The sequence below is a fragment of the Lepus europaeus genome, chromosome 9, assembly GCF_033115175.1.
Source record: "Lepus europaeus isolate LE1 chromosome 9, mLepTim1.pri, whole genome shotgun sequence".
Lineage (NCBI taxonomy): Eukaryota > Metazoa > Chordata > Mammalia > Lagomorpha > Leporidae > Lepus > Lepus europaeus.
The window spans coordinates 71,031,875-71,044,617 of record NC_084835.1 but is presented as its reverse complement, the minus strand read 5'-3'; the positions used below and the strand labels follow the sequence as shown (position 1 = coordinate 71,044,617).

Genomic DNA, 12,743 nt, shown 5'->3' with positions numbered 1-12,743 from the left:
CCAGCTCTGAGGCTCCTCCTAAGAACCCCCAAGGTTCTGAGAGCATGCCCAGGAGAGCAACTGCAGCTGGATACCAACCAGCGCCCTGGTGGGTTGCTTCAGGGACAGGTTCACTGTGGCTAAGCTGCCTTTTTGGGGGATGGGGGTGGGGAGAGGCTTATAACTTCTGAAACTTTCCTGTGTGGCGATTCTGATGCTTTTGGGAACTTCCCCTAGCTTCCAAAGACATTTTGGAAGAGCAGACAACCCTATGTGGTCCATGCTTGACAAGACAATTTCCTACTCTGCCAACTGGGTGTGCAGGGCAGGGTCGTGGTGGGCACTTGATGGTGTGTAAGATGGACGTGAGCGAAGGGGGCTCAGTGGTTGGACTGTTTCAGAAGGGGTGGGTGGTGAGACCCCTGGGGGTAGCAGGGTCGCTTAGTTGGGGCTGGGGCCTGGGTTACAGAACACACGCCTGGGGCTTCTCCCCTCCTTTCCACCTTCTTAATGCCTCTGTTCTGACCCAAGCTAGAGGCAGGACAACTGGTTCAGTCACATGGAACTGGGTTTGAGTCTCAGTCGCTTAAAGCTGTGTATATTGGGAATGTAACACTGTTTCAGAGCCTCAGTTTCCACAGAATGGGCACAGAATCCTAACCTAACAGGTTAAACAGGAGTGTGTGCTTCTGAACCCAACACAGGGGCACCTGCTGGGTGAATTTGATGACCTCCCAAGCTCTAACCCCTTGTTGAACAAGGGCTTATCTCCCTGTCAAAGCTCACGTCTCTGGCTTCTCCCAACCCATCCAGGAGCCCTAGTAAAAGTGCTAGATTTCACCCCTATCCGTTTTCCTACCAAGCACTGGAGACGGCACCTTTCCTCAACCCCACTGGTCTCTCTCCAACACTTGGAAACCCACAGAACCCAGTGTAAGATGCATTTATTTAATAAATGCTAGGTGGCCCTCACCATCAGTGCAGGCAAACCGGATGTCTGCTCCTCCGCGATGGCCCCAAGGCTATGGCTGGGCAGCTCCTGCCCCAGCACCCCCAGTGCTGGCCCTGACTCCCCCATTGTGATTCTGACCCTGAGCCCCAGAGAATCTGGGATACAGGTGGCATCTGAGCAGCAGCCTGAACGAGCACTTGTTGAGGTCACCCAGCTCCGTGCCTGGGGCGGCGTGGCACCTGCAGATTAGCCCCAGCTTAGTCCCACACAAATCTTTCCAGGCCTGTGCATCCTGGGTCAATAGACACCAAGATGACTCCACAGCGAGGGGCTGGCTTTTTTTTTTTTTTTCCCTTAAGAATTATTTACTTGAAAGGCAGAGTGACAGAGAGGGAGAGACAGATCTTCCACCTCTTCTATTGCTTTCCCAGGCCATAGAGAGCTGGGTCGGAAGTGGAGCAGCCAGGACTCGAACTGATGCCCATATGGGATGGTGGCACTGCAGGCAGCGGGTTTACCCGCTATGCCACAGCCCCGACCGCAAGTGGTACCTTTTTAAAGATGCCTTTTTGTCCTATGCCTCTCCAACTTGATGCAGGTCCTGCCCTTGCAAGAAGCGGCTCCCACCCGCGCCCCCCCTGAGGAGTAAGATGGCAGAGTTGGGGGCCAGGCCTGTGCCTGCAGACCCTGTGGAGCTTCTAGGATTCTGACTGGGGGTTTATAGGGCGGTGGCCACTTGGGTAGCTTCCCTCCTATTCTGAATTGCATCCCTAGCCCTTGTGTGTGTGTAGGTGATAAACAGACCATTCCCTTCATCTGTTTTTTATTTTTTTTTCTTTTTTTTTTAAATAGCGTTTTACCTCCGTTCGGCCCGAGACTGTATTCCTAGAAGCCATTTTCTGTGAGTTGGGGCTGAAATATGACTCTGGGCGCTGACTCCCTTTTCTCTGGCTCTCAGCACTTCCCCACCGGCCAGCCAGCACGGTCCTTAACCAGGGGGCGACCTCAGGCTGCCCCTGCCCCCGCAAGCCCCTCACCCCGAGGGACTTTGCCTACCGTGGTCAGCTCACAGCCCAGGTGTCCTGTGACCTGGAGTAACCTGGCTCCTAGTGGCTTCGGGCGCCAGCCTCTCCCCCCCCCCTCCCCCCGCCATCTGCAGCCTGCAAGGGGGCAAAGAGGACTTCGGGTTCAGGTTCTGATGAGTTATCTGAGGCAGCCAGGGCTGGTGGAGCGCAGAGGACCTGCCGGTTAGCCCTGAGCCGGAAGCCCTGGACCGGAAGCGCCAGAGGGAGAGATAAGAGAGCCAGGAGCCGGCGCTGCAGTTGGGTTTGCTGCTGGGGGCAGAGGGGGACAGGAAGGAACCTCCGCCGCGGCCAGTCGCCGGGGCAGGCCTGTGTGGTGCAGAGTGATTTGTGGAGTCAGCGGCCGTCCCGGTCAGGGTCAGAGCAGAAAGCTCAGGAAAACGAAGTGCGCGTGCGTTCCGTGTGGGTTTCCTGTTCTCACACAGGTTTATCACTGCGGAGAGGGCTGACTTCTTGGTGCGGCTGCACTGGCCGGCGCTCAGCCCCCAGGGCAGCAGGTACAGAGGGGGCGGAGCCAGCCCTGCCGGGTGTACAGCTGGGCTCTGCGCCAGTCCCCCACTTCCTCCCCCACGCGGAGGCACCAAGTTTCCTGCTTGTTGGGCTGCGGCTCTCGCCTGATGGGGAGGATGGGGGAGGGGGCCCCGGGCCTCCAGGCCAGCTCTGAGGAGATGGGGTCGGGCAGAACCAGCTGGTGTGGTCCCGAGAGCAGCGGTTGGGCAATATTTTGTGCATGAGGAGAACGGCCGTGCTAAGAAGGCGCAGGGCTGGAAAAGGGGTGGAGGTCAGAGAGCAAAGCCTCAGAATCTTCTAGAACCAGTTTGCTGAGTAGCCTTCTGGCCGCACAGGCTTGGGCTTCCTCCTTGACGCCTTGCCAAAGCCCAAGGCTGGGGAAGTGTCCTGGAATGTTCTGTGTCACCAGGGCGGTGCTGGGCGTGACCTGCACCCCCTCACCCTAAGCCCTTCATCCTCCGTCTCCTCTCCCTTTGCCTCCAGAAAGAGCTCATGGGATGGACACGCAGAAGGGGATCTGACCATATGCCGTCCTCCTACCCACCCCAACTAAGTCCAAACCAACAAGACTCCTCGCTCGGCATATCCACAGGCCAAAGCAGCCCATAACTAAAATGAGGCTTTGAAAAGCAATGGGCCAACAACCTTCTTGAATCCATCTCATAAATGCTAAAAAAAAAAAAAAAAAAAAAAAAAAAAAAAAACCATCACCCCAAATCCAAGATTAGCCTGATTTTAAGACATGGGCAGGGCTCGGGCTTCCCTTCCAAGCCTGGGTTGGCTGCCTGTGTGGGCCTCCATCAGAAGCCCAGAACCTGGCAGGAGGCTGGACGCAAGGGGTCGTGGGGGGAGCTTACTAGGCCATTTCTAGACACAACTGGGCCACAGCTCGGCAAGGTGCTCCATCTGCAGCACTGCCCAGGGAGCTGGGCGGGCTGAGTGCCAGGTTGCAGGGGCTGTACACCGAGAGGGAGGTGAAGAGCTTTTGTAGTTCAGGAGATGGAGACTTAAAAATTTTGATTTATGGGGCTAGCATTGTGGTACAGTGGGTTGAGTTACTGCCTGCAACGTTGGCATCCCACAGCGGAGCACCAGTTTAAGTTCCGGCTGCTCTGCTTCCAATTTAACTTCTTGCTAACATGCCTGGGAGAGAAATGGACGATGGGTGAAGTATTTGGGCCACTGCCACCCAGGTGGGAGAGCAGGATGGCATTCCTGGCAATAGCGGCTATTCAGGAAGTGAACCAGCAGATGGAAGCTTGCTCTGTCACTCTTTCAAATACATAATAAATCTGTAAAACATTTGCTTTGTCGACAGTCGGTGTCTTAAATATTAGCTGATCTAGCTTTTTTAAAAGGATTTGTTTTATTTATTTGAAAGGCAGAGTTAGAGATCTTCCACCCACTGGTTCACTCCAGAGTGGCTTCAAATGGCCAGAACTGAGCTGATTGGAAGCCAGGAGCTTCTTCCTGGTCTCCCAAGTAGGTGCAGGGGCCCGAGGACTTGGGCCATCTTCCACTGCTTTCCCAGACCATAGCAGAGAGCTGGATCAGAAGTGGAGCAGCCAGGACTTGAACTAGCGCCCATATGGGATGCCAGTGCTGCAGGCCAGGGCTTTAACCCGCTGTGCCAAAGCGCTTGCCCCTGATCTAACTTTTGATCAGCCACAGATACTGCGTTAATCTTATTGTCACATCAAAATCACCATTGTACAAATGATTCCAGCCAAGCAAATTCGCTACCAAAATACTTGGACTCAACTCGGTTAAATCTAAGCCTCTGGAGCAGCCAAGCCCCCCCCCCCCCGCCCCCTCCCCAGCTGCTGCTGAATTCTCCATGCCCTGGGCCTGGTGGACTCCTGCTCCACTAAGGAAAGCAGCTTGGAATCTGTGGCCCCCTTGGAAACTATGCGTGGCATCTGGGGAGGGCGGAGGCAGAGGAATTAGCAAGGGAAGGCCAAGGTGATGGATGAGAGGTACTGCCCGCGCGTGCGCGCACGCACACACACACACACACACATAGAAAACAAGGAAAGGTTTTAATTCTTTTTACATAGCCACAGGCTTTCTTCAGAAAGGCAACCCCAGCTGGCACCTCTGTGTTGTGCCTACGAGGTGCTGATGCGCTGTGGGCCTCAGGACGGGTCATCCCAGAAAGTGTCGGTTCAAGAGAAAGCACAGCCCTGTGCGCGTGGAAATGACCAGAGTCGCTGCCTTCGTCGTCAACCCAACCTCAGTTCGAAGTGTTTGTCCCCGCTGGCAAGAGCCTCAGAGCCCTGTCATGCACGTGACTTTTATAAAACACTCTTCTCTATTTATATATGCAGATATGTAGCACAAGAAATGTGCTTCTTATGCACTCTAACATAGAGCACAGGAACCCACCCCACCCCACGGAGCACGGCAGAGCGCGTGCGGGTGCCACGCCCCACACCCAGCAGGTGTCTCTGTCCCATTGGTGGTAGGAGCAGTAAACAGTGTCATTTTCTGAGGGCCGAGGATGTGGGAAATCTGGTACCGAGCGCCGATTCTCCAGAAATCGTCTAGCAATGACCGCTGAGGGTCAGCCTGGCCTCTGAAGGGCGGGGCTGGCTCTGAGCGAGTGGCCTGCTGCAGCTTCTCTCGGACTCCACACGCCCTGCGGAAAGTGCGCTTCCGACGGCTGATACAAAGATAGCTTGGCACCGTTTTTTTACTCAGGGAGGGTCTCTTTTTCAAAGCTTCCCCAGTCCTGCAGATTCTTCCCGATCCACTCCATGTTGGAACAGTCTGGAGAGAAGCCCCCGACCACTCTCAAGATGTGTGTGTGTACGTGTGCCTGCCCAGGTAACACCTGGCTGGGCCTCTGCTGTCCCCAGCACAGACCTCTTCCTCTGCTCTGGGTAGTGAGCAGTGCGCGGCTCCTCTGGGCCAGCCAGATGGCAGTCTCCCTGGACAGTTTCCGGTTCTGCTTCTCCGTGCAAACATGTCGAGAGGAAGCAGGTTGGTACTGTGGGTTCCATTTTTTTTGCATTTCCAGTAGTAAGGGCAGCTCCACGGAGCTCAGGGGCAACCGTCCCCGGCCCTCCCTGGGCCTGTGCTAGGGGCTCTGGATCAAGCGTCTGTAGTGTGGCATGACCTCGTGCTCTGGCAAGTGAAGTGCAAATTCCAAGGCCACTAACACCGGGAATTCAAAGGCAATCAGCTCCCGCCTATTCAGCCGGAATTTCTCTTCCAGTTTCTGCAACCAAATCAAAGAAAACCAAAAACCAGGTTAGTCTGGCCATGAACAAATCAGAGGCTCCCTCCAAGTGCAAGTTCTCCGTCCCTCCGCCAGCGAGCGCTGGTGGAGAAACCCATGGTCTTAGTCTGGTTTCTGTTGCTGGACCAGGACAGCGAGGCTGGGGCACCGACAAAGAGCGGCTCTGGAGGCCAGGCAGCCGTGTCTGGTGAGGGTCTCAGGACACCAGGGGGACCCGCTTGGCAACACCATGACCTTGAGATAACTCGCCTAGTGCCATGACAGAGAGCTCTTAAGGGCCCCACCTCCCAATGCCACCATGGTGGCAATCCATTCCGTTTTGGAAGGGACTCGCCTATTGCAGTCATAGCACCTGTGATGAGCACAGGGCTGATGCTTTCTGCTGTCAGTCTGCCCGAGCTGCACACACCTCACATTGAATCCTCTTGATTATCTCACAAGGCTGATGTCAACAACGATCTCCATTTTATGGTGGAAAAACCTAGATCTCCTAGAGATCAAACTGTCACACAGGCAGGGATCGGCAGTGCCGAGACGCAAACCTCACTGTAACTCCAGCTGGGGCGCTGCAGCCGAGCTGTGTGGGCTCAGAGGTAGGACTGAAAATGCAGCCGGTCACTGACTGGCCCCAGGGACAACCCGCGCGGCAGCTCTGAGCGGGGAGAGTGGATCACACGCAGTTCGGTGCTTTCATCTTAGGCACAGGGCCCGAGTCCTGGAGAGGGTCTCACAGTTAGCGTGCATCTCAGCGGGGCTGAGTGCCCAGCGGCTCGCTCCTGTCTGCAGCTGTGTGGGGGCTAGAACAGAGGACAGCAGGGCGAGGGGAGGGTGGAGAAGGCCTTGGTTTTGCAGATGACAGCTGGGCTGGGATCTTCCATAAGGCTTACTGCTACTGAAAAACGGCTGGTCAAACCGTCACTGTGCCATTCGGCACCAATACTATCTGCTTTTGCTGTGTGGGAATTACTCACCTGTGATTAACTAGGCATAATATCACAAGTTTCACCACAGTTGCCTCTAGGTATCATGGGAGATTGGCTCCAGGATCCCCCTTGGATACCAACATCCGAGGATGCTCCACTCCCTTCTATAAAGAGTGAGGTGCAGGGGCTAGTGTACTAACCAAGTCTTTCTGATGCTTTGACATCTTGGGGCCTTGATGATCTAGTGTGACGGGCCCTCCTGGGGTTAGCCAATTCCTCCACAGTGAACAAATGCAAACCAGCCAATCCGCAGCCCAAAACCACCTTCCCCTTGGGCTCTCAGACTTCAGGCCATTCTTGACTTGCCCTAATCCCCGCAGGACCAGGGCCCAGACCACTAGCGACAGCCTCTGTGCCCCAGAGCCTGCTAAAAAAAAAGACCAAGTACTCCGAAACCTGGGTCATCTGCTCCTTCCTGTAGAACCCAAAAAAGGGCTGCTGCCCACACCCAGCCTCCCCTTCTGTCTCCTGATCAGAGCTGCCGTGTGCCTGCATGGCCCGGCACTCCCATTCCAGTGGACTGAATGGGACCCCACAAAATCCCTGTGCTGATGCCCTACGCCCCGGGGAAGGCCTTGGGAACAATTAGGCTTGGGAGGAGGTCATGAGTGTGGAGCCCTGGTGGTAGAGCAGAGACTCAAGAACTTGCTCTCTCTCTCTCACGATTCCGGATACAGCAAGATGACATCTGCAGGCAGGGAGGCGGGCACCTGCCAGCAAGCGAAGTGCCTGGTACCTTGACCTGGTTCTTCCTGGCCTGCAGCACTGAGAAAGGATTTTCTGCAGATTAAGCTGGATTCTGTTGGAGCAGCACGAGGTCGGATGCTCCTTCTCTTGGGAGCAGTAACAAACCACCTTCTCAATGGCATCTGTCTCCTGATTGTATGAAGTCCCCTTAAGCAAACCAGTGTTTACAACACTGTTTTATAAAATGGTTTTTCCTGTTTCTGTCCAGGAAACTAGGGTTTCCTTGCCTTGATGGGGCTCCTCTTTAAATGCAAGGCAGGTGTCACCCCCATCAAACCCAGGCCCTTCTCCAAAGAGGAGGCAACCAAGGCGGCAGACTGCCCCTGGGTCGCACTGCCCACGGGCTTCTTGCGTTAAAGCAGCTTCTATGGTTTGAGAATGACTCCACCCCTCGCCATATCTGAAAATGGACATGTATGGCCTGGTCTTTCCAGACTGGATCAGCACCGTGTTCTAAGACAGCCCAAGACAGGGGATCTGACGCCTGCCGCAGGAAGTTACGACACACGGTGCTCATCGCCATTCCCCAGGGTGGGTCAGAACCCTGCCGGGCGGGCTCACCAAGCAGGGTCCTCCAGAGAGCAGGACCCTGGCCGGCATGAGCTGTCAGGACCTAGGCCACTCACGTCAATCAAATGCTTGACTTCATGTTTTTTGAGGTCACTCCCAATCTTGGCGGCTAACAGCACACAGGCTCCTGCGCACAGCTTCCGGTTTTGCTTGTTCAACTTCCCCCTGAGGGCGAGCTTCTCAAAGTAGACAAAGGCCATGGCCACCGTGGGCTCCTCGAAGCCGCAGTCCTCCTGGGCAAGCTTCCGCATCTCACGCTTCAGACTGGGGAGACACAGCAAGGAAGCATTTGTCATCCGGGAACTCGGGAGAAGGACTCCTCCACCCCGCGCATATCTGCTCCCCTTCTTCCCAGAGGGTGACGCGGAAGAGGGTAGACTCCCTGGGAGTGAGGTACGTTACGTGCCGGTGCAGCTGTGCAGAGCTTGTTTGCTTTTTTCCCTCACCCCAGACTGTGCTGCCACCATCACCTCCTCCAGGCAGGAGGGTGCCCAGCCAGGGCCCCAGCGAATAGGACCCCAGGCAATGCAGGTGGATGTCTGGGAGGCATCGGTGATGGCTCAAGTACTTGGGATTGAGTCTCAGGATCCTGGCCTCAAGCCTGACCCAGCCCTGCCAATTGCAGGCATTTAGGGAGTAAACCACCAGATGGGATCTCTCTCTCCAATAACAGCTGTAATAAAGTAGAAAGGAACCTCAACCATGAAACTGTGCCCATCTTTAACGTGAGATAGCTCTACTCCCAATCGCTCCAGAAAGATGCTTTTAAAAATCAATTAGGGCCGGCCGGCGCCGCAGCTCACTAGGCTAATCCTCCGCCTTGCGGCACCCGCACACCAGGTTCTAGTCCCGGTCGGGGCACTGATCCTGTCCCGGTTGCCCCTCTTCCAGGCCAGCTCTCTGCTGTGGCCAGGGAGTGCAGTGGAGGATGGCCCAAGTCCTTGGGCCCTGCACCCCATGGGAGACCAGGAGAAGCACCTGGCTCCTGCCATCGGATCAGCGCGCCTACCGTGGCGGCCATTGGAGGGTGAACCAACGGCAAAAAGGAAGACCTTTCTCTCTGTCTCTCTCTTACTGTCCACTCTGCCTGTCCAAAAAAAAAAAAATCAATTAGGGCAGGGCCGGCACTGTGGTGTAGCGGGTAAAGCCGCCGTCTGTAGTGCCAGCATCCTATATGTGCACTGGTTCAAGACCTGGCTGTTCTACTTCTGACCTAGCCCTCTGCTATGGCCTGGGAAAGCAGTAGAAGATGGCCTAAGTCCTTGGGCCCATGCACCCACGTGGGAGACCCAGAAGAAGCTCTTGGCTTCAGATTGGCACAGCTCCAGCCATCGAGGCCAATTGGAGAGTGAACCAGCGGATGGAAGACCTCTCTCTCTCTGCCTTTCCTCCTTTCTCTGTGTAACTCTTTCAAATAAATCTTTAAAAAATGCATTAGAGGGCCGATGCTGTGACAGTGTTTTTAGCACCACCTATGGCACCTGCATCTGTTCGGGTCCCAGCTGCTCTATAGCCGATCCAGCTCCCTACTGGTATGCCTGGGAAGGCTCCCAGGTCCCTGGGCCCCTGTACCCAAGTGGGAGACCTGGAGGAAGCTCCTGGCTCCTGGCTTTGGCCTGGCCCAGCCCTGGTCATTGAGGATTTCTGTCCCTCCTCCTCTCTGCAATTCTTTCAAATAAATCTTTAAAAAATTAATTAGGCATTTGGTGTAAGCTCTGCCAATGATCAATTATACTCATTAAGCAGAGTAGTTTGGGTGAGAGCATAGCAACCAATGTCCTTAGGAAAGCTGCCCAGCAAATGGACAAAGTGTGAATACTTAATTTTTCCTAAATTTTTTGATTCTGTCTTGGGAGAGCAGTAATCAAATCAGTGCTAGGATACACACTGGTGGAAATGGCACATACTAGTGTGGCGTGTGCACACATACATTTTGCCATCATTCACTGTACATCACAACAACACAAGTTGGCTCCCTTCTGGCTTGGTGGGGACAGCTGTGGGTTCCCACAAAGTGGATCTAATTGGCTGCAGAGGAAACATGAGCCCGACTCTGCTTTGGTGACTCTGGCTGCTCAAACATGAGGCTTGGTTGCCACCTCTGGGAAGATGATTGTGGGTAAAATTATCTCACGCCCCGATTCTAGTTCTCTTCTGCTTAAAATTTTTTTTCATTTTATTTAGGAGGGAGGGAGGGAGGGAGGGAGAGAGAGGTTTTCCATCTGCTGGTTCACTCCCCAAATGTCCCCAACAACCAGGGCTAGGACAGGCCGAAGCCAGGAGCCTGGAACTCAACTTGGGTCTCCCATGTGGGAGGCAGGGACTCAAGCCATTGAGCCATCTGCTGCCTCCTGGGGTGCGTTAGCAGGAAGCTGGATTGGAAGTGGAGGGGCTGGGACTCTAATATGTGAGCATCCCAGGCAGTGACCCATTTGCTGTGCCAAATGCCACCCCTGCTTTTCTGCCTTGCCCACATTTGAGAAAACAGAGACCTGAATGTCACCTGTTCTCCCCAAGGTTTCTGTAACACAGATCTTACTGAACTAGTGAGCTGTGGAAGGCACAAAGTGATTCTCTCACTGGAGCACTGTCCCCAGACCCATGTCAACGGGGCAGCAGGGCCTGGCTTCTGTCCTGTTCCCCCGGGGTGCTCCCTCTCCCTCCACATCTGGGCATGAGCCAACCAGCCCCAGGAGGGTCTCTTTCTGCTGGACATGACTGGGATTCACGTCCCCAGAGCCACGGTACACAGTAGGAGCCAAATGCATGTGGGGTGGGCCTTCAGGGAAAGGGCAGGGGCCTGTGGAGCCTCCCATACCTCCTTATCTTGCTGAGCGTCAGCTTAATGTGCGGAAACTTCTCCTTGAAGGTCTCGTTCATGTCCTTTTTAAGATCTGAGGGCTTCACGTAGTCGATGACTGTGGTCTGTAACAGAGCGGGCAACACGGGGCACTTTTAGATAAGAGTCCTAGGTCATGATGACGTGCAACGGGTGGGCAGCTTATAAAACCAGCCACCAAGGGGAAAGCTTGGAGCCCCAGCAGGGCCGTGGCCTTTTGGAGGTCAAGGAAACCAACTGCTACTGTCAGCAGGAGGGTCCCTGAGAAAAAGTGGCTGCAGACCATCAGCTGTCAGAGCCCAGCGGTCCACCTCACACTGTGTTTCTGCCTGCCTTTGGATGTTGCAGTGCTTAAAGACGCAGGATTTGGACCCACGCAGATCTGCATTCGAGCTGCCCAGCATGGGTGGCCAGTCACGTGGCCCCAAATCTCGCTGTTCACGTGCGGAAAACCAAAGCTGTGACAGCACCCATGCCACCCAGCTGTTCTGAGAACAACCTGAGACACGGTCTGCAGAGTGCTTGGCATACAGCAAGCACTCAATAAACGCCATGATTTTGAAAAATATCTTAGGACTGTGGTAAAATAAATCTCACATAAACTTCACGGTGCACAGTTCTGTGGCACTGAGTTTGTCCACACTCAGGGCCACCATCACCACCAGCCGCCTCTAGAACTCTCTGTCTTGTAAACCAGACACTCAGGACGCATTAGAGAACTCCCCATTGCTCCTCGCCAGTCCCTGGCAACCGTCACCCCTCTCCCTGCTCCTGTGAACCTGACCGCTCTGGATTCCGCGGTGGGATCGGGGTGTGTTCTTCCCTGGGCACACGTCCTCAAGTTTCATCCACCTGGTAGCGTGGGCCAGAAGTCCCTTTCTAAGGCTGAATGACATTCCACTGTGTGTAAACCCCTCTAATGGTAGCTACGGTTAACAGTTCTTGAAACTTGAGTCTCCTCCTCTTCTCCCTTGTTCTATATTCTGCGCAGTGTTCAAGGCTGGCTCCCCTGAGCCCTTCCTGAATATGGTGGCCCTCTTCTTCCTCTGCCCTGCACCAGGCTGGTCTCACCCTCCTCGCGAGCACACCTGCCAAGTGCTGGGGGTCTCCTGATTGACTGTAGGCAAGGCCAGGGAGGAGACAGCCCAGCTTCTGCTGTAAAGACTGCTCCCCATGGAAGGCTCCCCACCAGCAGACACATCCAACGTTGCCCTCGAGGCTCGAAAGCTCCATGGCTTTCTCTGAATGCCTGTGTGTCACCCACTTGGTGTCCGGATTTTAGGGCAGGCACATGGGCTCCCTGGGGTATCAGCTGACAGCAAAGAATAGACGCATGGGGCTGGGGCTGGCGCTGTGGTGTAGTAGGTTAAGCCTCAGCCTGTGGCACTGGTATCCCATGTGGGTACTGGTTTGAGTTCTGGCTGCTCCACTTCTGATCCAGCTCCCTGCTAATGGCCTGGGAAAGCCATGGAGGATGCCCCAAGTGCTTGGGCCCCTGGCACCCACGTGGGAGTTCTGGAAGAAGCTTCTAGCTCCTGGCTTTGGATTGGTCCAGTTCTGGCCATTGCAGCCATTTGGGGAGTGAACCAATGGATGGAAGATTTCTCTGTCTCTATCTCCTTCTGTCTGTACTCTGCCTCTCAAATCTTTTAAAACACATCCTGGTTCAAACTGATGAATATTTAACGGCACCCCCTTTGCTTCCCTGATGAATACAGCCAAACCTCAGCTATATGATGTCAGACAATTCCACTCAACTTGTTCAGCATTTCTAACACTGGGGTGGAAGAGGTCTCAGCAGGTGCAACACTATCTTTGCTCTGTGGTCTTTCTGGCCCCA

General features: G+C 54.7%; 1 protein-coding gene across 2 annotated transcripts in view; it reads right to left on the bottom strand.

Moving 5' to 3' along the window:
* Window positions 1-4,543: 4,543 nt before the first annotated feature.
* CABLES1 (Cdk5 and Abl enzyme substrate 1) overlaps window positions 4,544-12,743 on the bottom strand; it is a 103,630-nt gene continuing 95,430 nt past the window's right edge. For both annotated transcript variants that reach the window (XM_062201456.1, XM_062201459.1), the window contains 3 exons: window positions 10,883-10,989; window positions 8,121-8,328; window positions 4,544-5,743 (listed from right to left, as the gene is read on the bottom strand). In XM_062201456.1, the coding sequence (XP_062057440.1) occupies window positions 5,603-5,743; window positions 8,121-8,328; window positions 10,883-10,989 (456 nt within the window). In that variant the 3' untranslated portion in view covers window positions 4,544-5,602. The remainder of the gene's footprint in view (window positions 5,744-8,120; window positions 8,329-10,882; window positions 10,990-12,743) is intronic.